We start from the raw sequence: 25,976 nt of genomic DNA on the forward strand, positions 1-25,976 counted from the left end.
AACAGTCTATAGTCTGGACTATAGAACAGTCTATAGTCTGGACTATAGAACAGTCTATAGTCTGGACTATAGAACAGTCTATAGTCTGGACTATAGAATAGTCTATAGACTACTCTACAGTCCAGATAATTGAATAGTCCATAGTCTGAACTATAGAATAGCCTAAAGCCTGGTCTATAGAATAGTCTATAATCTGGATACAGAATAGTCTATAATCTGGATACAGAATAGTCTATATTCTGGACTATAGAATAGTCTATAGTCTGAACTATAGAATAGCCTATAGTCTGGACTATAGAATAGTCTATAGTCTGGACTATAGAATAGTCTATAGTCTGGACTATAGAATAGTCTATAGTCTGGACTATAGATCAGTCTATAGTCTGGACTATAGATCAGTCTATAGTCTGGACTATAGATCAGTCTATAGTCTGGACTATAGATCAGTCTATAGTCTGGACTATAGAATAGTCTATAGTCTGGACTATAGATCAGTCTATAGTCCGGACTAAAACCTATGTTATAAAAAACTTCATCTGCCTTAAACTTAGTCAATCAATATTGGCAAAATTAAAAAACAAACCCTTAATTACACTTGATAATTGTTTGCCTTTGATAATTTATCATTCCATAACTGTTTCCTCACCCTCACAACAACAAATACCCAACATATCATTATAAAATATTCCTAATTACATGTTAAATGCCTGATGGTTTGTCTGTTTTTCTCACATCTAAGGTCATGTGTTGCTGGTTGGTCGGTTGGTTGGACGGACGTTTGGTTATTTTGGTTTTGAGTTTGATTTCTCTTTTGTTCACGTTTACAACAAGTACATATCTATCTATTATTTTTTTTCTTTCTTTTGCTGTCAAAAACACCAACATATCAGCTTGTCCAGTGTCCTTGTAAAATTTGTATTTTTGTTGTTTGATTTTTTTTTATTTTTTTTTTTTTTTGCCTCCTTTTCAAATAGTATCCTTGATGGTGGCTTGTGTTGCAAATGTTAGTGTCTGTGAATGTGTAATGATTATGATGCAATATTGTTTTTTTCTCACAATATTAATTGAGTTTTTTTTTTCTATTTTTATTATAAGAATTAGGTTTTAATTACAAATTGGTATCAATTTAAATTAAATTATTTTACTTGTACAAAAAACTTTTGATGTTTTGTTGCAAAATGGAAAAAAATCGAGAAAGAAAAAATAAAACTGAAAAGGGCAAATATAACAAGAATATGTAATTAAGTTGGTATTTAAAAAGTTGTGGAACTAATTATTTGACACTTATAACAGATGTTAAAGTACATGTTTAAAAGAATCAACAAATATAGGACAAAAGTTTCACAAAGACAACAAGTATATGTATTAGTAGTATATGTCAAGGTCCTTGTCAAGATGTAGAATTAGAGCAGAAAATTTTAAGTATTTCACTCAAATCCACCCAGTGTGAACATCAGAATTACTATTGTCTAGGCTTTAGTACTGAAATCAGATCTATTGATACTTTAAAAATAGACTATAGTCTGGTCGATATAACGGTATATTGTCTGGACTATAGAATAGTCTATAGCCTAGACTATAGAATAGTTTATAGTCTGGACTATGGAATAGTCCATAGTCTGGACTATTGACTATTCTATAATCCAAACTGCAGATTATAGAATAGTCTATAGTCTGGTACATAGAATAGTCTATGCTCTGGTACATAGAATAGTCTATAGTCTGGACTATAGGCTACTCTATAGTCCAGACAGTAGATAAGTCCATAGTCGGAACTATAGAATAACCTATAGTCTGGACTATTGAATAGTCTATAATCTGGATACAGAATAGTCTATAGTCGGGACTATAGAACAAACTACAGTCTGGACTAAAGAATAATCTATAGTTTTGACTATAGAAAAGTCTATAGTTTGGACTATAGAATAATCTATAGTCTGGACTAGAGAATAACCTATAGAATAGTCTATAGTTCGGACTACAGAATAGACTACAGTCTGGACTATAGAATAGTCTATAGTCTGAACTATAAAATAGTTTATAGTCTGGACTATAAAGTAGTCTATAGTCTGGACTATAGCATTACCCATTGTCTGGACTAAAGAATAATCTATTGCATGGACTATAGAATAGTCTATAGGCTAGACTATAGAGGAGTCTGTAGTCTGGACTATAGAAGAGTCTATTGTCTGAACTACACAATAGTCTATAGCCGGGACTATATAATAGTCTATAGACTGTTCTATAGAATAATCTATAGTCTATAGTCTGCGCTATAGAATAGTGTATAGTCTGGACTATAGAATAATCTATAGTCTGGACTGTAGAATAGTCTATAGTCTGGACTATAGAATAGTATATAGTATGCATTATAGAATAGCCTATAGTGCAGACTATATAATAGTCTACACTCTGGACTACAGAATAGTTTATAGTCCGGACTATAAAACAGTCTAAAGTAGGGATTATAGAAAAGTCTATAGTTCGGACTATAGAATAGTCTATAGTGTGGTCAATAGAATAGTCCATAGTCTGGACTATAGAATAGTCCCTAGTCTGGACTGTAGAATAGTCTAAAGTCTGGACTATAAAATAGTCTAAAGTTTGGACTATAGAATAATCCATTATCTGGACTATAGAATAATCTATAGTCTGGACTATAGAATAATCTATAGTCTGGACTATAGAATAATCTATAGTCTGGACTATAGAATAGTCTATAATCTGAATACAGAATAGTTTATAGTCTGGACTATAGAATAGTCTATAGTCTGGACTATAGAATAGTCTATAGTCTGGACTATAGAATGGTCTACAGTCTGGACTATAAAATAGCCTATAGTCTGGAATATAGAATATTCTGTAGTCTGGACTATAGAATAGTCTAGAGTTTAGACTATAGAATAGTCTATAATCTGGACTAAAGAATAGTCTATTATCTGGACTATAGAATAGCCAATAGTTTGGATTATAGAATAGTCTATAATCTGGACTATAGAATAGTCTATAGTCTGGACTATAGAATAGTATATAGTCTGGACTATAGAATAGTATATAGTCTGGACTATAGAATAGTCTATAGAGTGGACTATAGAATAGTCTATAGAGTGGACTATATAATAGTCTATAGTCTGGACTATAGAATAGTCTAGAGTCTGGACTATAGAATAGTCTATAGTCTGGACCAAAAAATAGTTTATAGTCTGGACTATAAAATAGTCTATAGTATGGACTATAGAATAGTCTATAGTCTGGACTATAGAATAGTCTACAGTCTGGACTATAGAATAGTCTATAATCTGGACTATAGAATAGTCTATAAACTGGACTATAGAATAGTCTATATTCTGGACTATAGAAAAGTCTATAGTCTGGACTATAGAATAGTCTATAGTCTGGACTATAGAATAGTCTAGAGTCTGGACTATAGAATAGTCTATAGTCTGGACTACAGAATAGTCTATAGTCTGGAATATAGAACAGTTTATAGTCTGGACTATAGAATAGTCTATAGTCTGGACTATAGAAAAGTCTATAGCCTGGACTATAGAATATTCTATAGTCTGGACTATAGAATAGTCCATAGTCTGTACTATAGAATAGTCTATAGTCTGGACTATAGAATAGTCTAGAGTATGGACTATAGAATAGTCTAGAGTTTGGACTATAGAATAGTCTATAGTCTGGACTATAGAATAGTCTATAGTCTGGACTATAGAGTAGTCTATAGTCTGGGCTATAGAATAGTCTATAGTCTGGGCTATAGAATAGTCTATAGTCTGGAGTATATAGAATAGTCTATAGTCTGAACTATAGAATAATCTATAGTCTGGACTACAGAACGGACTATAATCAGGTCTATAGTACAGAGTGTCTACATCAAAGTTAATTTAAACTATTTTATTGTATCAATTTATTTACTTGTATTAAATATCAACCTATACGAAACATGACATTCTAAATCTCTTGGATTAAATGTCTTGTTTTATTTCATTTTTTTTTTTAGTGGAAATAAATAAAATTACTATGAATTTATTTATAAAACCACATGGATATAGATAAATCATTCGACGACATTATATGTCAAGCTATCAAACGTTCATTTACCTTTTGGTTTATATACAATTTTCTTTGCTTCGTTTGTAACAAAGAAAAACATGTTGTATCTTTTTGTGTGTTTTGTTTTGTAGACAATCGTAAGATAGAGAAGAGAAAAATGAAAGACATTTGGAGTTTTTCCTATATATAATGAACTCATTGGCTGCTAACTGCTTGGTCGGTTGGCAAACTAAATGTATGAACAGCATTCATTCACCCAAAGAAAAATCTCGATGCTATGATTTACACCGTTTGAAATTGAAATTCAAAAAGAAAATTAAGTTGTTGTTTTGAAAATTTCAGAAATTTTTGTAAGATTTTTCAAAAGTTTTTAAAAAAATCGAGGAAAAATTTTATGAAATTTATAAAATAAAATTTGAAAATTTAAGAAAATTTATTGGAAATGGTGTTAATGTGCACTGATATCTGTGAAAAATATGTATAAACTCATAAATATTTCTGTGAATACACATCTTTAGCTATTTTTAAATATTTTCCTTCTTTTTTTTCATTTGAAGTTTTATTTTTCGTTTTTACATTAATTTAAAAGAAAAACTAAATTAATTAATTATAGTTTTTACTAAAAGGAATGGAAAGGAAAAGAAAGAAAGAAGAAAATATTCTATAATTAGCGTTTTGACAAGTAGTAAAATAGATTTTAATGACACGATTTATTTGACACATTATAAAATAAAGAATTTTAATTACAACAGAAAGAGATTTTTTCTTTATTTAAATTTTTTTTAATTTATTCGAATAAAATTATTCGATTATTCGAATAAAATTATTCGATTCAAATTATACGAAATTCATTCGAATTTAGAAACTTATTCGTTGAATAAGATTAATAGCAATGAAATTAAGATTTTGTTAATTTTTTTTTTTTGCAAATTATTCGAATAAAATTATTCGATTAATCGATTAAAAATATTCGAATAAAAAATATTTGAAAATTTTAACAAACTTAATCTTTAAGAAAAGTCCAATAACTTCATTTTTGAGAAAATATATATTTTTTTAATTTTGACGATTATTCGAATAAAATTCCGCAATTATTCGTTAAAATATATTCGAAAAATTGACTTAAATTATAGATATTAAAAATGAATAAAATAGTTAATGTTATTAAAAAAAAAAGTTTTTTAAAATTTTTTGCAATTATTCGAATAAAATTATTCGATTAAAAATATTCGAATAAAAATATTTAAAAAATATAACAAAAAATTATTCGTTATTTAAGATTAAGAGAAATGAGATTAAGATTTTTTTGAAATTTTTTGCAATTATTCGAATAAAATTATTCGGTTACTCGATTAAAAATATTCGATTAAAAAAAATATTTGAAAATTTTAACAAACTTAATCCTTAAGAAAAGTCCAATAACTTTATTTTAGAGAATTTTTTTTTTTTAATTTTGACGATTATTCGAATAAAATTCCCCAATTATTCGTTAAAATATATTCGAATAATTGACTTAATTTATATTAAAAATGAATAAAATAGTAAAGATTATTAAAAAAAAGAAATAAAGTTTTTCTAATTTTTTGCAATTATTCGAAAAAAATTATTCGATTAAAATTATTCGATTAAAAATATTCGAATAAAAATATTTAAAAATTTTAATAAAATAAATATTTAATGAAACACCAATAACTTTTATTCTATGAAAATATTTTTGGTAATTTTTACTATTATTCGAATAATTTTACTCGATTAATCGTTAGAATATATTCGAATAATAACCTAAAAAATTTGAAATTTTTACATATGTAACACATTTTTTAAAACATAACATTTTAATTTTTTGCAATTTTTCGAATAAAAATATACGATTAATCGGTTCCGATTAATCTGTTCCGATTAATCGGCTAAATATATTCTAATAAAAATTTTTAAATATTTTAACAAAATTAAAATTTAAGAAAAATAGACAAACGAATTTCTGGGAAAATTAATTTTTTATGTTTTTTGATTATTCGAATAAAATTATTCGATTAATCGTTAAAATATATTCGAATAATTAATAAAATTGTTGCTATTATCAGTAATAAAATACATTTTTTTAATAAAAATTTGAATTATAATTCAATCATTTTTGCAATTATTCGAATAAATTTATTCGATTATTCGTTAACATATACTCGAATAATTAACTAAAATAGTTGAATTTATCACAAATGAAATAAATTTTTTAAAACATTATTTTATTTAGAAAAAATTTTGTCAATTATTCGAATAAAATTATACGATTATTCGAATAAAATTACACGATTATTCGTATAAAATGTGTATCGTTTAAATTTCAAAAGTAAAAAGCAAAACCGTTTTCTAAAAAAATTAAACAATATTTACGATTATTCAAATGATCGGTTAATTTTATTCGAATAAAAATATCCGATTAATCGTAAAAATATATTCGAATAATTTAACTAAAATTCTTGTGAATTTGACTAATAAAATACATTTTTAAAGATTATTTGTATTTTTTTTTTAAATTATACGAATAAAATTATTCGAATAAAATTATTCGATTAATCGATTGAATTCGATTCGAATAAAAAATTAAAGTTAAATTTTAGGTAAAGAACACAAACTTCCTTCTGAGAAAAAACACACAGTGTATTTTTAATAACTTTTTTAAGATTATTCGAATAAATTTAATCGAATAATCGTTAAATTATATTCGAATAACTGAATAAATTAGTAAAAATTGTCACAAATGTCACAAAATTGTTAAATTTTTTCAAATAAATTTTTGGAATTTTTTTTGCAATTATCCGGATAAATTTATTCGATTAAAATATTCGAATAAAATTATTTGATAATTATAACAAAGATAAAATTTTAGTAATAAACGACAAAAACTTCTCCAGGAAATCTGAGTTTTCGTTAATTTTTGCAATTATTCGAATAATATTATTCGATTAATCGAATAATCGATTAATTTTATATATTTAATTGTTTAAAAATATAAACCAAATTAAACATGATTTTAAAACACTAGAAATATTGTATAAAAGCACATTAAAATTTATACGAATAAAGAAAATTATTCGAATAATCGAATAAAATTTCAAGATTATTCGAATACAATAATAAAATGAATTAAAACGATAAAAAGCAAATTAATATTTGAATAATAATAATAATCGAAAAAAATATTCGTATTAAATTAGTCGGATAAAATTATTCGAATAAAATTATTCGAATAAAATTATTCGAATAAAATTATTCGAATATTATTATTCGACTAAAATTATTCGCATAAAATTGTTGTTTAAAAATAAAAATTTTTCAGATAAAAACTTATACAAAAAAAATATATTCGAATAACCGAATAAATTTTTTTTAACGATTAATCGATTTACTACAAACGTAAATTCGTTTAAAATAAATAACAATTAAACAAATTTAATTACTCGTTTAAAATTTTATGATTAATCATTAAAATCGTTTAAAAATGTTAAAAAAGTCGCAAAAAATAACATTTTATTATTCGAATAATTATCTCTTTTTCATTACAACAATAAACTTTTCCTTTTCGTAATGATAATTGCACAAAAATAACTAAAAATATTTACCCCAGTTTTTACCTTTTAGATAACTTAACAATTTGCAATTAATTACACCTTTTGTACACACACACACAGACACAAACCCATTTACTAAATTTAAAAGTTAAACATTTATCTTTGTTTTACAACCTTTAAGCTATTTATACTATATACACAGAGAGAAAAAAAAAATACACAAAAATATGACACATGCACATGTTTTGTGGGCAAAAAAAGACAAGACTTTGTTCAATCAGCTGGTATGATTTTGTTGTTTTTTTCGTTTATTTGTTTTTGTTATTATAGTTTATGCAACAATTTGTTATAAATAATTATTTATATGGATGCTGCTGTTATAAGCCAAAAACAACAACAAAAAAGGACAACCAACAACTAAGCAATACACATAAACATACTTTAGCAAACATAACGTTAATATAGCCACAATATTGTGAGTATGTACGTGTGTGTGTTTGTACGAACATGACAAATGGCGAAAATAACTGCAAAACTCAACAAAAACAAGTACAACAATACAAAAAAGAGAAAGCAAAAAAAAAAATTGAAAACATTGAAGAAATGAGGTGAAGGTTTCCATAGTATGTTTCCTATATACACACACACATCCAAACTACATACATAAATCTATGTATATACTTTTGTATGTGTGTGTTTATATAGGATAAACTACTATTATTTTTTTTAACAGAGTTGTATGATAGTGGTAAAATTTTCACTCGTGTTATACTACAGGAGTACTATATGGATGCAATTGGATACCTATAGACCAAGTATGTAGAGAATTTATCTATACTGTAGATAGATGTACATAAAATATGTACATACATACATAACACCAAACATAGTACAACTAGTGGCCAGAACTAATAAAGAATGTAATATTGGCAAAATAAGAAATTCCGGGGATGAAGTTCTAGTTTAGATCTAGTTTAGTTCTAGTTCAGTTTTAGTTCAGTTCTAGTTCAGTTCTAGTTCAGTTCTAGTTCAGTTCTAGTTCAGTTCTAGTTCAGTTCTAGTTCAGTTCTAGTTCAGTTCTAGTTCAGTTCTAGTTCAGTTCTAGTTCAGTTCTAGTTCAGTTCTAGTTCAGTTCTAGTTCATACATACATTACACCAATTTGATTTTTATTAAATTTACTATTTTTCATTTTATTAACAGTAAAAGTTATTTTTATCAAATTAAATTGTCCAAAAACAACAAAATATTTACGCTTTCTTATTTGTTAAATTGCCTTTAATGTTTAAACAAATTATCATCCTAATAAATTGTGTTTAGTTTTTGGAAATTCAGACATTTTATGCAACTTATAATTTACTTAGATTAAATATATAGAAATAGTTTTTTTTTTTTAATTTATAGCCAACAACAAAAAAAGAAAAACACTTGTTGTGTGATTAATTGCATATTTAACAAAATTACTTTATTTTTATTTGTATTTTTTTGATGGTAATCGTAATAAAAGTTAAGCTATTGATGGGATTTAAGTGTTATTTTTATTTTCATATAAAGTTAAATGGTTATTCGCTTATTCAAAACAAAAAACAAGAAAACTTTTCAAAAATGCATATTTCAATGCAACTCCGTATGTACAAATAATTTTAATTTTGGACGTAATTGCAGTTCTCAAATTCATCATGTTTGAATTTTTATTCGATTACTTTAAATCTCTAATTTTATATTTACTGAATTTTATTTTTTTTTTCTATATGGGTACAGTTAATGGTAATGTTTGAAAATTGTTTATATTCATCGAACCATAAACTTAATTTTCTATTGTAAGTTTTTTGTTTTGTTTTGTTTTGTTTTGCGACTTCTTTGTCTTTACTCTGTCTGTAATCTAATAAATGTACAATGAGTTTGAAGTGTGAATGTTGCAAGTTATTTGAAATTAAAATAACGAATTAGAAGAACTTATTTGATTGCACAAAATGATGGCCAGAAATAAATTGAAAATTTTCAACTTTCATAGTCAAATATATAGGCTAACTAGACATAACTAGACTATAAATTAAACAATAGATTAAACTATAGACTAGAATATAGACTACACTAAAGACTAGACTATAGAATAGACTATAGACTAGACTATAGACTAGACTTTAGACTAGATCATAGACTAGACTATTAAGTAGACTATAGACTAAACAATAGATAAGACTACAGACTAGACTACCGACTAGACAATAGACTACACTATAGACTAGAATAGACCATAGACTATTGACTAGATTATAGACTAGACTATAGACTAGACTATAAACATGACTACAGGCTAGACTATAGACTAGACAATAGACTAGACAATAGACTAGACTATAGACTAGACTATAGACTAGACTATAGACTAGACTATAGACTAGACTATAGACTAGACTATAGACTAGACTATAGACTAGACTATAGACTAGACTATAGACTAGACTATAGACTAGACTATAGACTAGACTATAGACTAGACTATAGACTAGACTATAGACTAGACTATAGACTAGACTATAGACTAGACTATAGACTGGACTTTAGACTGGACTATAGACTATACTATAGACTGGACTATAAACTAGACTATAGACTAGACTATAGACTAGGCTATATACTAGACTATAGTCTAGATTATAAAATAGACTAAAGGCTAGACTAAAGGTTTGACTATAAACTAGACAATAGACTAGAGTATAGACTATAGGCTGAACTGTAAACTAGACTATAGACTAGACTATACTATAGACTAAACTATAAACTAGACTATAGACTAGACTAGACTATAGACTAGTATATAGACTAGACTATAGACTAGAACTATAGACTAGAATATAGACTAGCATATAGACTAGAATATAGACTAGACTATAGACTAGAGTAGACTATATGTCGTTTCAATTACCTGAAATATAATCTAGTCCATAGTTTACACTATAGTCTAGTCCATAGTATAGACTGTAGTTGTCAATAGTTTGTTTTAAGAAAACCTTTTTCTATTTATCTTTACTTTCTCTCATTCCACTGTCCACTCAAACAAACTTGACCTTTAAAATAACCATCATTATTTAATAGAAAGTGAAAATCAAATGAAATTATTCAATATATTAAACTATTTTACCTCCCCTCTCTTGTAGCTACTTTCGGTGGAAATATTTTTCTACTTCCTTGATTTTTTTATAATTTCTCTATTTCTTTGTGTTACGGCTGTTTATAAGTTTTTGATTTAAAATTTTGTGGCATGTAATCAGGTTATTTTATAGTTTCCATGACATTTTTTTCTTTTTGCGGTGGGTGAGTCTAGTGGAAAATGAATATTTTCATGCAACTTTTAAGTCAAATCAACTACACACATACATATGAACATGTATACTTTTTTTAAATAGTACTAGCATACCCTGGGTGCTTCGCTACCCTAACTATGTTCAATATCGTAAAAATATCAAAAAGTACAATCGGAAAAACGAAAAAGTACCAAGATCTCTCAATAAATTCTCATTTAATAAGAACCGTGTATTCCGGTTAACCATTATGAAGAATACATTTGAAGAATAGAAAAGTACCAAATAGTTCCCACTTCCAGAATACAATTTATGATATAAAAAGTACTAAAAAGTTGTCTCTTAAAGAATCGTATTCAATGAGGACCGTGTATGTATAATAATCATGTGTTTTCAGTTCATATTAAAGAACATACATAGAGTATCATTTGAAGGAAGAAAAAGTACCAAACGTGGAATAAAGTTTTCCTAAGTGGAAAGTACTTTTCGCTTAGAAGTATACTTTTTCGAGAATTAAGTTTACAAAATGTTCCGTATTTAAATCGACATATATATCACAGATAAAACTCAAACGATTCAAATATGCATTCATTTATTCCAGAAAAATTGTGCTTTAAAAAAAGGTACCAAACAATTTACTCGAATTTGGTACTATATAGGCCTTAGTACTCGAATTCCAAAATAATATACCAAAAGCTTATTTTGTGTGAGTAAATAAACTACTTTTTGAATAAAATTGGTAGATTGGTTTGAATAAAATTATATTTCCCGTTTTTTCCCTTTTTGGTACTTTTTTACCCCAGTGAAATAGCAAAAATTTATAACAATAAATATTACAGAGTTAGTACGTAATTTAATAGGAATAATTCAATAAACCGAAAAAGTTTTCTTAATGTGCTAAAAAAAAAGTACCATAAATACAGTTTTCTACCTTTTACACCCAAAAAGGACTGAATTTTAAAAAAGTACGAAACAGGTGTCTCATTATTTTGAGAAATGTATCCAAAATATTTAGAAAAATTTGATTATGTTAATTAGTTGAAAAGTAATAAAGTGCCAAAAAAAGGTACCAAAATCACCTTTGTTACACATTTTTACCCCTTAAAAGTACGAATTTCAAAAAAGTACCAGACACCCATCTGCTCATTTTAAGAGTAGATGCAGGTGCATTTAAAAATTTGCTGGTATCATTACTATTGTGTAAGATATTTAAGAAAGCCTGTTTTACCCGTTTTTTCCCATTTTTACCCGTGGATCCTTAGTGGATCTACATATTCAAAAACACATCTACTGTCAAAATTTCATGATTCTAGGTTCAGCCGTTTGGGCTGTGCGATGATGAATCAGTCAGTCAGTAACGCTACTCTTTTATATATATAGATTTCTGGTTTTTATTTATGTTTTATTTTTTTTTTTTTGTGTTCCGTATAAAAAAATGTTACTTCCATTTCAAAATTTAATTGAATTCAATCAAAAAATGTTTTTTTTTTCACTACGTGTTCATGTTTGTATGGGGATCAGAGACATGAATGTTACAGCATTAGATGACATAAATGCATAAATATTTCATTTTCAAATGTCTGCTGTACAAACTTGCATTTAAAATATTATATTTTAAAAGGTAATTGTGTTTGCATTAGATTTAATACATTTTTTTGTTTTGTGCTACACGCCATTTAAACTGAGTTTTTCATTTTTTATTTATTAAAAATAATGCAATTTTTTTCAAATGTTATGCAATATTTTAAGTATTTTTTGATGTATTTTGATGTATAGACTGTTATATTTAAAAATAGTAATATTCATAAATATTCACTTACCGTTTACGTTTACCGCATTCCAAAACTTTTAATCTTTCCCAACCTTCTTCAGTTTTAACCCAAGCTTCACCGGGTGAACGCCAATCTTTCGAAATGAACGGCATGTTGGTTTCTGGGTTTGTTTCTTTGTTTAACTACTATTTAATAATTTATTTTAAAAATAATGTTTAAAACTAATATGATAGTTTTAACCGTTATCACTTGTTTTCTTTTATTTAAATTAATTTTAGCAGTGTTTCTTTGATATGATGGCAAAATATTTTTATTTCATTAAAAAAAAAACAACTTATTTAAAACTATAGGACGGTTAAGCACTCAAGTTTTACTTCAAAAAATATATAATTTTATTCTATAATTTGGTAGCTGCAAATAGAGAAATGTTAAAATATGATTAAATTTTTTTGATTAGCCATAGAAATAGAGAAATTTTTGATGTTATAAATAATAATTGGAGCAAAATAATTGGATGTTTTCTCTTGAGATTATTTTGAGCTTAAGAAATCTATCAAAAAAGTAATTAAATAGTTTAAATATGAAATATTTTAAACAAACGTTTTTTTTTAAGAAAAATTTAGTTTAGTAGTTCGGTTCTAGTTCACTTTTAGTCTAGTTCTAGTTCCCTTCTAGTTTAGTTCTAGTTCAGTTCTAGTTTAGTTCTAGTTCAGTTCTAGTTCAGTTCTAGTTCAGTTCTAGTTCAGTTCTAGTTCAGTTCTAGTTCAGTTCTAGTTCAGTTCTAGTTCAGTTCTAGTTCAGTTCTAGTTCAGTTCTAGTTCAGTTCTAGTTCAGTTCTAGTTCAGTTCTAGTTCAGTTCTAGTTCAGTTCTCGTTCAGTTCTAGTTCAGTTCTAGTTCAGTTCTAGTTCAATTCCAGTTTATTTCTAGTTTTGTTTTAATTTAGTTCTAGTTTTGTTCTAATTTAGTTCTAGTTTAGTTTTAGTTTAGTTCTAGTTTAGTTTTTGTTTAGTTCTAGTTTAGTTCTAAATTAGTTCTATTTAAGTTCCATTTCTGTTCTTTAAAAAGTCTATATTTTAAACTAAATCCATATATCTGTAAAATCTTAAATTCCCTCCATTTGCCCTTGTCATTAATTTAACTAAAATAAACTGGTAACCCCTTTTTTATTATTTTTATTTAGTGTTTGTTTATATTGTATTTGTTGTGTCTTTGTTTTTCTTTTCAGTTTTGGTATTGTGGATAGACAGCTGATTTCTGCAAATTACGACGTTTATTATTTTGCTCTCCATCTACATACATAGTTGTTATTGTTTTTGTTTGTATTTTCTTTTTTGGTGTTGTTATGAACTGCATTATTTGTTGTTATATTTTAGTTTATTTTTGTTGCTTTTTTTTGCATAGTACTTGTTTTAATTACAAAACTGTTTGTATGTGTGTATGTGAGTACTTTTATGTATAAAAATGTATGTTTTTCCAATTAGACTAAACAAAAAACACACAAAAAAAAAGAAAGGAGGATGTGTATAATTGATAAATTCCATTAAAAAATTAATAATTGTTTAAAGAAATTTCCCAAAAAATCTATTTTTATCTATTGCTCCCCTAAAACTTCTCATTGGAAGACATTTTAATAGAAACAAAAATAATGAAAACAAAGAAAATTTCACAAAGGTCTATTAATGGCGTAAAAAAATGTTATTAAATAGGTATAAAATGTTGTATTAAGTTTAATTTGTTGTATTTACTTTTTAATTTGTTTATTTCTTTGCTTTTACTGTTGTTGATATTGAAGTTTTATGTGAGTTTTTGTTTTTCTTATAAGTTTTGTCTGTTTTGTTTTAATAAACACTTTTTGCACTTTGTATTTTTCATTTATTTTTTTGTTGTTGATTTTATTTTATTCAATATAGAGTCTGTGAGAAAAAACAATTCAAACTCAAGTTGCTAGTTTTCCGCTGTTGTATTTAAACGTTCCACACGAATCGAGTCACTAAAGTGAACTAAACGATTGTAAATCCTATTCGAAATGTTAATAACGGAAAACAGTGCTGCCAGCGGCAAGCAATTGTCATGTAATAAATTCCCATGTAAAATGGGACAAAATCGTCAGAAATGTATGTATATTATAAAATTTAATTTTCGAAGTAAATATAGAGTTCCAATCAAGCTGATTTCAAAACAATGTTTTACCGTGTAAAAGTCCTGTTTCTACTGAGTTCGATCCTGGGAGGCATCACTCTTTTAATTGCACATCTTTTGGAGGCACCGCCTGTTGGGGGATGTATGCATCCATTCACCATTGTCGTAGAATTATCATCAAGCTTATGTACCATTTAATAGTACGCCCTGAAAAACCTACAGCTTATCCATAGCAGCTCGTCATCCGACACTTATTGACCCCGATACTGGCCTGAGCTCAGCCCTGTAATCTATCTATCTATCTATCTATCTATCTATCTATCTATCTATCTATCTATCTATCTATCTATCTATCTATCTATCTATCTATCTATCTATTTATCTACCTACCTATCTATCTATCTATCTATCTATCTATCTATCTATCTATCTATCTATCTATCTATCTATCTATCTATCTATCTATCTATCTATCTATCTATCTATCTATCTACCCATCTACCTATCGTCTTACAAGTCATTTTGAGCCGCCGTTCAAATTTTCATTGTAAACCACCGCCGTTTTAAATTTGTGTCGGCGCAGTTTTCCATTTGTCATGTGACATTTTCTACCGGATTGTCATTTTTGACAACAGCACAACAATTTTCATCGTAAAGAAATTAGAAAGCTACTAACTTTTTATTTATATGCATTAAAATTATTAAGTTTTCTTAAATAAAAAGCATAAAATAACAAAATGGCTAATAAGAATAAAGGCAATAACTCGGAGGGAAGCAAACAAGCTAAATTAAATAAACAAAAATCTGATGTAAGTATTATTTATAATAAAAATAAACGATACATTGAATGTGACAAATTTGTTTTATCTTTTTTCTCTCTCTTTTTAGGATGTCAAAGATTACAGTTCTTTTAAAACAGTTTTGTTTTATTGTTCTTTAATTGTATTTCTACCAGTCGTTACCTTCTTTTTCCTGAACACCTTAGTGCTGGATAGATTTTTTATTTTGACTGAAACGAAAAGCAACATTTACTCTGCTGTGGGAGCGGTGTTAGCTCTACATTTTGCTTTGGCTTTGTATATTTACCGGGCATACTTTGGTGGTTCAACACAGAGACAAAAGGCTGATTAAGCTCAAAATATGACGTATTTTTTGTAATAATTTAAGTGATCTTTTTTTACCACACAAAAGTAAGCATTTTCCTGAACTAATCAATCAATTCCATTTTTTTTCGTTTATTTAATTTGTAGTATAACACATTTTCTTGTTTCTCCTTCAAAGCAAACAAATGTAAATAAAAAGAAAAGACAATTTTTGTGTTAACAAAAGTAATTTTAAAAGTAATTGAGTGTGTTTGTGTGTGTGAGTTTACAAAATGTAAAGTTAACATAAAGAATAAAAATGTTACTGTAAATTACGCTCTAGAAATGTTTACAACATTTTACAGACTTGCATAATTGTATAGAACATTATATTTCTTCCATCGTTTCGTTAAAACAGTATTTTAGTTGATTTTTTTGAAATAAAATGCGTTTATTAAATTATTTAAAACAAAACTCCAAATTTTATGGCTCATTAATGGACCAAGTGCGTGATAGTAGTCCTGCATTTATACAAAATTTATTGCCCTCAAAGAAAATTTATAATTTGGGTGCTTGTTTTGAAGTAGTCGATTTGTTGGTAAGTTGTTTTTGTTTTATTGTGTTTACTTTTCGTTTAGCTAATCAGGTAGGGGGTGAGGTGATTTAGTTTTCAATGAAATAAAAACGTGTTTGAGGTTAAACAACCCTGTTTTTTTTGGTTGTGAACACTGTTAGAAAGAAATGTGTTATATTAGTTTTGTGTTAAATTAACATGTATCGAGTTGGTTTACAGAATGTAATTAGGTCAAGTTTCACATGATGGTTTGAAATAGGGTTCTATAAATCGACTTTCGAATAATCGAACAATCGACTTTTTGTCGAAGTCGACTATTTTGTTCCAAAAAAGTCGATAACTCGACTATCGTCTATGAAAAAAGTCGAAAAGTCGACTTTGTAAAAAAAAGTCGGAAGTCGAAAAAAGTTGGAAAAAGTCGATAAAAGTCGGAAAAAGTCGAAAATAGTCGGAAAAAGTCGAAAATAGTCGGAAAAATTCGAAAAATGTCGAAGCCGAAAATTCGAAAAACGTCGAAAGAAGTCGAATGAAGTCGAAAAAAATCAGAAAAGGTCGGAAAGTCGAAAAAAGTCTAATATAGTCGAAAGTCGAAAAAAGTCTAAAATAGTCGAAAAGTCGAAAATAGTCGGAAAAAGTCGAAAAAAGTCGAAGTCGACTATTTTGTTCCAAAAAAGTCGATAACTCGACTATCGTCTATGAAAAAAGTCGAAAAGTCGACTTTGTAAATAAAAGTCGAAAAAAGTCGGAAAGTCGTAAAAAGTCGAAAAGTTGAAAAAAGTCGGAAAAAGTCGAAAATAGTCGGAAAAAGTCGAAAATAGTCGGAAAAATTCGAAAATAGTCGAAAAGTCGACTATTTATAAAATATTAAAAGTAAAAAAGTCGAAAAATCGACTTTTCATAAAATGCAAAAAGTCGAAAAATCGACTTTTAACTAAATGCAAAAAGTCGACTTTTCATAAAATGCAAAAAGTCGAAAAGTCGACTTTTCGTTTCAACTATAGAACCCTAGTTTGAAACAGTGGGCAGAAAAGTTTACTTTAATAAAAATTTGTTTATGTATAGATAGCGTAGATAGATAGATGTGTAGCCCACTGTTTTGGCTTTCCCCAAGATTCATTTATTTGAAAACATAACAGAAATACGTTATTTTCTGACTTAACACACATTAACACAACTGTTATACCAAATACAACTCTTATTTCACATTGGTATGACAAACGAAAGATGAAGGAAAACCAAAAACAAATCAGCTGTCATTAACTGTTATTTGTTGTTTACAAGTGTTTTGTTTTGTTGCTTTTCGCCTATAATAAATAAGTTATTTACTATTTTTGTTAAATTAATAAAGAACGTTAATGATAAGCATAAAATTTATAAACAATTGTACAAATAAACAAAAACACGCATGAAAGTTAAGAAAGAAAAAAATCCCCTGTAAAACAACAAATTAATGTCTGTCTACGTGGTCATAGTGAAAAGAGAAAAACAAAAGAAAACACCTGTTGATTTATTATTAAAGAAATAAAAGTAATTAGTTTAGAAAATTTAGCTAGATAACAATAAAAGCTAATTAGTTACAGGGATAAAAAATGCATTTAAAAGATTTGTGGGTGATTTTGTTAATAGTGTTTGCGGTAACTGGTCAACATAACCAGGCCGACAATGGCTTCTTAGTGGGACAAAGACAGGTGGTGTTTTTTTTTCAAAAAGAAATTTGTAATTAAATAAAAATTAACTATATTTTCTATTAAATATTACAGCAACACTATCCCACAGATGAGTTAACAGACAGCCAGTTTGCTCAATTAAGTCAACTATCAAATGTGGCCCATTTAAAGCAGGCCACCAAAGAAATTCTCATACCCCGTATAGTGGGTACGCCGGGACATAAGAAAGTTCGTGATTATATAGTGAAAAGTTTAAAAGATCTACAATGGTCCATAGAATTAGATAGTTTTCATGATACGGCTCCCATTAAAGGCAATTTGGAGTTTCACAATATCATCGCTACCCTCAATCCAAAAGCTGAACGTTATTTAGTGCTGGCCTGTCACTATGATAGTAAATACATGCCGGAAGTAGAATTCTTAGGAGCCACTGATTCTGCAGTTCCTTGCGCCATGATGTTGAATCTAGCCGAAGTTTTGGATTCACACTTAGAGCCCTTCCGTGACTCGAAACTTAGCTTAATGTTATTGTTCTTTGATGGTGAGGAGGCTTTTAAGGAATGGGGTCCCAAAGATTCTATATATGGTGCTAGACATTTAGCTAAAAGATGGCAAACGGAAGGCTTTCTACCGAAAATTGATATGTTAATGCTGTTGGATTTGCTGGGTGCTCCAGATCCAAAATTTTATAGCTTTTTCCAAAATACTGAATCTTGGTATACACGTTTCCTCAACTTAGAGGCTCGACTCTCCGATGCTGGTCTCATGGAGCGTTATGTTAGCAGTGGTGTGTCACGGCACTATCCTAATCGTTATTTCCAACCTAGTGCTTTACGTTCATCGTATATTGAAGATGATCATATACCCTTTTTACAGCGTAATGTACCTATTCTTCATATAATACCCATGCCATTTCCCACAGTTTGGCATACGCCCGATGATAATGAAACTATTATAGATTATAGTACCACGGAAAATTTGGCACGTATTATACGATTATTTACTATGGAATATCTTTTTGGTATTTTAAGGAAATAATAGTGAACATCACACAATACTACTTATACATCTTTCCTATGTTTTTTGTTTAAACTCCCCGTTTTTTTCCCATATATTTGTATAACCGTCTTTTTGAAATCTGTCCATATATGTTCAAACAAATTGTACGTTAATTTTAAAATTATGTTTTTTTTTAGGTATTAAATGTTTTTATATGTTTTCCTATTTTTCGAATATTCCTTAATGATTTTTTTTTAACTATAAAAAATTTTACTAAAATTTTAGTATTTGAATTGTTAAGTATTAAATTAAGGAAAAAAATAGAAATGTTGTGCAATAATAAAAAATTACATATTTTTTGAAAATAATTATTGTTATACTGATATTTAATAATAGGTTAAAGGTTATTTGTAATTCAAATCTCCTCTAGTTGTGTGCCATTTCAGTTCTAGTACTGTTCTAGTTTAATTCCAGTTCAGTTATAGTTAAGTTATAGCACTTTTCTAGTTCAGTTTACTTAAGTTATGTTCTAGGTCATTTCTAGTTGAGTTCTAATTAAGTTGCCATTCAATTTTACTTCAATTCTTATTCGGTTCTAGTTCTGCTCCAATTTGGTTTAAGTTCTTGTTCTTTTTAATTCTGTTCTAGTTCAGTTCTAGTTCTGCTCTAGTTCGGTTTTAGTTTAGATCCAGTTTAGTTCTAGTTCGGTTTTCATTTAGTTCAGTTCTGTTCTTATTCTGTTCTAGTTCAATTCTAGTTCAGTTCTTTTTCAGTTTTGGTTCAGTTCTAGTTTAGTTCTAGTTCAGTTCTAGTTCAATTCTAGTTCAATTCTAATTCAGTTCTAGTTCAGTTCTAGTTCTGATCTAGTCCTGTTCTATTAGTTTTGTTCTTGTTCTGTTCTAGTTTTGTTCAAGTTCTGTTCTATTACTGTTCTAGTTCAGTTCTAGTTCAGTTCTAGTTCAGTTCTAGTTCAGTTCAAGTTTAGTTCTAGTTCAGTTCTAGTTCTGTTCTAGTTTTGTTCTTGTTCAGTTTAAGTTTAATTCTAGTCCAGTTCTAGTCAGTTTTACTTCAGTTCTGTTCTGGTCTAGTTCTGTTCTTGTTCTGTTCTAGCTCTGTTATTGTTCTGTTCTGGTTCTGTTCTAGTTCAGTTTTATTTCAGTTCCAGTTCAGTTTTAGTTCAGTTCTAGTTGAGTTCTAGTTTTGTTCTAGTTCAGTTTTAGTTCTATTTCAGTTCTAGGTGATTTCTAGTTCAGTTCTAGTTTAGTTCTATTTCTGTTCTAGTTTAGTTCTAGTTGTGCTCTTTTTCTGTTATTCTTCTGTTCTGTTCTAGTTCAGTTCTAGTTCAGTTCTAGCTCTGTTCTAGTTCAGTTCTACTTTAGTTCTAGTTCAGTTCTACTTTAGTTCTAGTGCAGCTCTAGTTCTGTTCTTCTTCAGTTTTAGTTCAGTTCTAGTTTAGGTCTACTTCAGTTCTAGTTCTGTTCTAGTTCTGTTATAGTTCTGTTCTAGTTCTGTTCTAGTTCTGTTCTAGTTTTGTTCTTGTTCAGTTTAAGTTTAATTCTAGTCTAGTTCTAGTCAGTTTTACTTCAGTTCTGTTCTGGTTCTGTTCTAGCTCTGTTCTTGTTCTGTTCTAGTTCTGTTTTAGTTCTGTTTAAGTTCTGTTCTGGTTCTGTTCTAGTTCTGTTCTGTTCTAGTTCTGTTCTAGTTCTGTTCTAGTTCTGTTCTAGTTCTGTTCTAGTTCAGTTTTATTTCAGTTCCAGTTCAGTTTTAGTTCAGTTCTAGTTGAGTTCTAGTTTTGTTCTAGTTCAGTTCAATTTCAGTTCTAGTTTAGTTCTAGATCAGTTCTAGGTGATTTCTAGTTTAGTTCTAGTTCAGTTCTAGTTTAGTTCTAGTTCAGTTCTAGTTCAGTTCTAGTTCTGCTCTTTTTCTGTTCTTCTTTTGTTCTGTTCTAGTTCAGTTCTAGCTCTGTTATAGTTCTGTTATAGTCAGTTCTAGTTCAGTTCTAGTTCTGTTCTCTTTCTGTTCTTCTTCTGTTCTAGTTCAGTTCTAGTTCAGTTCTAGTTTAGTTCTAGTTCAGTTCAAGTTCAGTTCTAGTTCAGTTCTAGTTTAGTTCTAGTTCAGTTCTGGTTCAGTTCTAGTTCAGTTCTATTTCAATTTTATTTCAGTTTTATTTCAGTTCTATTTCAGTTCTAGTTCAATTGTATTTCACTTTTAGTTCCGTTCTAGTTTTAGTTTAGTTCTAGTTCAATTCTAGTTCAGTTCTAGTTCTGTTCTCTTTCTGTTCTTCTTCTGTTCTAGTTCAGTTCTAGTTCAGTTTTAGTTCAGTTCTAGTTCAGTTCTAGTTCAGTTCTAGTTCAGTTATAGATCAGTTCTAGCTCAGTTCTAGTTCAGTTCTATTTCAGTTCTAGTTCAGTTCTAGTTCAGTTCTAGTTCTGTTCTAGTTCAGTTTTAGTTCAGTTCTAGTTCAGTTCTAGTTCAGTTCTAGTTCAGTTCTAGTTCAGTTTAAGTTCAATTTTAATTTAGTTCTATTTCAGTTCTAGTTGCGTTCTAGTTCTATTTGATTTCTAGTTGTGTTGCAATTTACTTCTAGTTCACTTCTTGTTCATATCTAATTCTGTTCTATTCGAATTCTGTTCTAGCTTAAGTTTTCTCTGCTAGTTCTGTTCTAGTTTTATTCTAGTTCTTTGCTAGTTCTATTGTAGTTGTGTTCTAGTTTTGTTTTAGTTTTCTTTTAGTTCTAAATCAATTGTAGTTAAATTATTGTTTATTTAAATAGTTTAACATCTTCAATCTTATTAGTTTGACTTCAAGACTATACGTTTTATTTTAACTTCAAATCGTTAAGATATAAAAATCTATATAAAAATCTATAATTAATGTTTACAACACTTTTATTAAAACTTAAAAGTAAAAACATACAAAAAAATATTTAATAAAAACAATACTTATTTATTAAAATTAAAAAAAAGAAAATTACAATTAATTAGCTACAAATTAATAATAATTTTCACAGTTAACAGTTAACATTTGTGTTTTATTGTTAATATGGCAAATGAAATACTTTTTTAATATTTCTTTTGTTTGTTTGAAATAAAAACTTAAATACAAGAAATAATGTAAAATTTAATGTTAAATGTTTGTGGTATAATAAATTCCTAAAATACATATTTACGTATGTAATAATGTCTGTTAGATAAGGGTGTTTATAGGTTAATATATAATAGCTTTCTTATTAAATAATAAAATTTATAAAAAATTGTTTGGTTAAAACTTTAACAGACAAAACAAAAGGTGAAATCTTTGGCTTTTAATAGAAAAATGGAGTCTGTTTTCCGAAAAAATATAAAAATAGTTGAAGTTTAAAAAAAGAGAAAATAAAATCGTATGTTTAGAAAAATTGTTCAATTTCTTAAATGCCTAAGTATGCTAATATAGTTTAAATGGTTTTTAACATAAAGGTTCTATAAGGTATAAAATAACACTAAAAAGATGTGTGATTGTTAATGATTAAGATTTGTTCTGATCTTTAGTGAATTCTCCATCGACCTCCACAACTTTAGAAGCTGGTGGCTGCTGACTGTCTTGTACTGGACTTAGTTGTGCTATTTCAGTCTTTTCTGCCTTTAAAGTGTTTATAGAGGTTTCACCATTTGTTGATGTTTCATCTGAATTTTCTCCATTTACTTCCAAAGGGGCAGGAATACTGTTAGTGGCATCTGTTTTTACTGTTTCTGTTGCTAAAGCAGCACATTGTGTGTTGCTGTTAGTTGCATTTTCTTTAGGAACTTCTTGGACTTCTTTAGCTTGAACTTTGTGATTGTGACTATGTTTATCATGATCGCAGTGATCATGTTTGTTGTGACTGTGACCATGAGAGTGTCCATGATGTTTGTGCGCATGAGAATGTCCATGACCATGATGATCTTTTTGTTTTTTACTTTTACCACAAGATTTCTTGCCATGTTCGTGTTCGTGTTCATGATGTTCATGTCCATCGCTACTCGAACAAACACTTACTTCTCTTAAATCTGTTATGGAATCCTTGCAACAAACCTTATCCAAACACTCGGGACGTGTACATTGCACTAAACATTCCGATGAAGAATTTGTCGTATTCTCACTATGAAACTCGGGTTGTATTGTGACATTGGTTATGCTGTGGTCATGAAAATGTTGACGCACATCATCAAGAATTTTCTCGTACATTTTGGGATTTTCAAAGATAATGTGTACGGTGGCAATGTATTTGTGAGATGACAGCTGCCATATGTGTAGATCGTGATAGCTGACAATTTGGGGGAACTTCTTGACCAAGGTGCTCTCAAAATTATCCATATCAATGTTGCCGGGTATTGTTTGGAGGAGTATCAAACAGGCCTCTTTCACTGTAAAGATGGAAAAATGGAAACTTAATAAATATAGACGGTTCTTGTGCATTTCAAATATATTCTAGACTAATGTCTAGTTTATAGTCTTTAGTGATGGCTATACTTTAGTCTTGGGTCCAGTCTATAGTTTAGTCTATAATCAAGTTCAGATCTAGTTCAGTTCTAGTACATTTCTAGTTCAGTTTTAGTTCAGTTCTAGTTCAGTTCTAGTTCAGTTCTAGTTCAGTTCTAGTTCAGTTCTAGTTCAGTTCTAGTTCAGTTCTAGTTCAGTTCTAGTTCAGTTCTAGTTCAGTTCTAGTTCAGTTCTAGTTCAGTTCTAGTTCACTTCTAGTTCAGTTCTAGTTCAGTTCTAGTTCAGTTCTAGTTCAGTTCTAGTTCAGTTCTATTTCATTTCTAGTTCAGTTTTAATTAAATTTTAGTTCAGTTTTAGTTCAGTTCTAGTTCATTACTTACTGTATGGATAACTTAGAGCCACCACTAGCACACAGGAAAATATCGACAAAACTGGATCAATAAATTTAGCAGTGTGTTCCTTATCATCGGCAAAATGTACAATAACTGCGCAAACAATCACAAATATTGTACTACTAACATCACGCAACAATTCTGTGGGTCCTTCTCTTCTAGCACGATAATGAACTTTACCCAATTCCGTCTTCAAATCCTCCTTTAATTGCATATCATTTTTAACATCATTCGTAATAGACAAAATATTAGCATCACTGTCAATGGTTATATTACTAGGTTCCACAACAACTTTACCATCAGTGGGATTGATGTGCAAAAAGCTGCCCTGATGCAGTGTATATCCACCTATAGCAAAATAGGTAAAAAAATTCAACAGCAAACCGACAAAACCCAAAATCATAACATAGAATGGTAAATGCATCGAATCCTGATGATCAATGTGCACCAATGTCTGTAAAGCCTCTACCAGCAAGGAGAATGATAATGAAGCCAAAGTAATGCATACAACAAGCATAGACAATATCTCTATACGGGCCCAGCCAAAGGTGTTACGAGTTTTGAATTCAGGGCTACTTATAGGTGGGTACTTGGGTATATTTGGATCATCCGGATGGGTAATACTGAGTATGTGTTTTTGTGTTTCTTTGGTTAGCAGCGGACTGGAGAGTTCTTGTTCATTGTGTAATTCATTGTGCTGTAATGGAAATTAAAGTTATTATTATAATAATATGTAAAACATTTTTATTAAATTTAGATTGACTCTAAAATACACAGTATTATTTTTCACACAATTTTATTAAGTTGTTTTGTATATAAATCATCATTAAACTTGGCAATTTTCCACTTGAAAAAGTGGGTAAAGTATAAATTTCATATCAGTGGCTTTAAAAATTACACACATAAATACTCTGGGATATTGCTGGAAATTTATACATTTATTTATTTTCATTTCTGCGTTAAATCAAGTTGTATATTTGTATATTTTCCAATTTGTGAACAAAAAAAATATACATTAATAATAATGACGTTGTGTATTAATTACTAGGCATGTGAATTTTACGCTACAGGTTGACCGCTTTCAAATAGTTACAGATATTTCCACCATGCAGAACATTAAGCTATTTAAGTAAAAGTGATTTTTACTAATATCAAACTTTAGCAAATCTAAAAATACCAATATCAAACAGAAACAAAACAGAATTAAAACAGAACTAGAACAGAACTAGAACAGAACTAGAACAGAACTAGAACAGAACTAGAACAGAACTAGAACAGAACTAGAACAGAACTAGAACAGAACTAGAACAGAACTAGAACAGAACTAGAACAGAACTAGAACAGAACTAGAACAGAACTAGAACAGAACTAGAACAGAACTAGAACTGAACTATAACTGATATAGAACTGAACTGGAACAGATATAGAACTGAACTAGAACTGAACTAGAACTTAACTTGAACTAAACTAGAACTAAATTAGAACTAAACTAGAACTGAACTAGAACTGAACTAGAACTGAACTATAACTGAACTAGAACTGAACTAGAACTGAACTAGAACGGAATTAGAACTGAACTAGAACTGAACTAGAACGGAATTAAAACAGAACTAGAACAGAACTAGAACAGATCTAGAACAGATCTAGAACAGAACTAGAACAGAACTAGAACAGAACTAGAACAGAACTGGAACAGAACTAGAACAGAACTAGAACAGAACTAGAACAGAACTAGAACAGAACTAGAACAGAACTAGAACAGAACTAGAACAGAACTACAACAGAACTAGAACAGAACTAGAACTGAACTATAACTGATATAGAACTGAACTAGAACTGATATAGAACTGATATAGAACTGAACTATAACTGAACTAGAACTGAACTAGAACTGAACTAAAACTGAACTAGAACTGAACTAGAACTGAACTAGAACTGAACTAGAACTGAACTAGAACTGA

General features: G+C 28.6%; 4 protein-coding genes across 5 annotated transcripts in view; 2 read left to right on the forward strand and 2 right to left on the reverse strand.

Moving 5' to 3' along the window:
- The window catches only part of LOC111686085 (F-box only protein 32), a 19,440-nt gene extending 4,762 nt beyond the window's left edge, over positions 1–14,678 (reverse strand). Inside the window, exons 1-2 of the mRNA XM_023448387.2 lie at positions 14,450–14,678; positions 12,752–13,114 (exon numbers count right to left, since the gene is read on the reverse strand). Coding sequence (XP_023304155.1) covers positions 12,752–12,855 — 104 coding nt within the window. The 5' untranslated portion in view covers positions 12,856–13,114; positions 14,450–14,678. The remainder of the gene's footprint in view (positions 1–12,751; positions 13,115–14,449) is intronic.
- A 771-nt stretch (positions 14,679–15,449) lies between these two features.
- Positions 15,450–16,187, forward strand: LOC111686076 (vacuolar ATPase assembly integral membrane protein VMA21 homolog). Its single transcript, XM_023448376.2, has 2 exons — positions 15,450–15,652; positions 15,732–16,187. Exons 1-2 carry the CDS (start codon positions 15,581–15,583, stop codon positions 15,972–15,974), a joined length of 315 nt encoding a protein of 104 aa, XP_023304144.1. The 5' UTR covers positions 15,450–15,580; the 3' UTR covers positions 15,975–16,187.
- Positions 16,188–16,337: 150 nt separating this feature from the next.
- LOC111686077 (glutaminyl-peptide cyclotransferase) lies at positions 16,338–19,404 on the forward strand. 2 transcript variants are annotated; one of them, XM_023448377.2, is made up of 2 exons: positions 16,338–16,523; positions 18,260–19,404. In XM_023448377.2, the coding sequence occupies exons 1-2, from the start codon at positions 16,371–16,373 to the stop codon at positions 19,202–19,204; spliced, it is 1,098 nt and encodes a 365-aa protein (XP_023304145.2). In that variant the 5' UTR covers positions 16,338–16,370; the 3' UTR covers positions 19,205–19,404. The 2 variants fall into 2 exon arrangements, with proteins under 2 accessions (XP_023304145.2, XP_023304146.2); XM_023448378.2 differs by lacking the exon at positions 16,338–16,523 and adding an exon at positions 17,823–18,187.
- Positions 19,405–22,211: 2,807 nt separating this feature from the next.
- On the reverse strand, positions 22,212–24,724 carry LOC111686081 (zinc/cadmium resistance protein; the record flags this gene model as incomplete). Its single annotated transcript, XM_046951491.1, has 2 exons — positions 22,212–23,547; positions 24,004–24,724. Coding segments are annotated over 2 exons (1,599 nt in total), but the record flags the coding sequence as incomplete, so codon positions are not given.
- Positions 24,725–25,976: the final 1,252 nt, after the last annotated feature.

The sequence above is a fragment of the Lucilia cuprina genome, chromosome 5 (genome assembly GCF_022045245.1).
Source record: "Lucilia cuprina isolate Lc7/37 chromosome 5, ASM2204524v1, whole genome shotgun sequence".
In the NCBI taxonomy this organism is placed as follows: domain Eukaryota; kingdom Metazoa; phylum Arthropoda; class Insecta; order Diptera; family Calliphoridae; genus Lucilia; species Lucilia cuprina.

Bases quoted from the DNA above. Each gene is read 5' to 3' on its own strand.
- LOC111686077 (XM_023448377.2), top strand. From the start codon at position 16,371: ATGCGTTTATTAAATTATTTAAAACAAAACTCCAAATTTTATGGCTCA. The intron at 16,524-18,259 runs GTAAGTTGTTTT...TAAATATTACAG, and splicing joins TTGAAGTAGTCGATTTGTTG to CAACACTATCCCACAGATGA.
- LOC111686076 (XM_023448376.2), top strand. From the start codon at position 15,581: ATGGCTAATAAGAATAAAGGCAATAACTCGGAGGGAAGCAAACAAGCT. The intron at 15,653-15,731 runs GTAAGTATTATT...CTCTCTTTTTAG, and splicing joins TAAATAAACAAAAATCTGAT to GATGTCAAAGATTACAGTTC.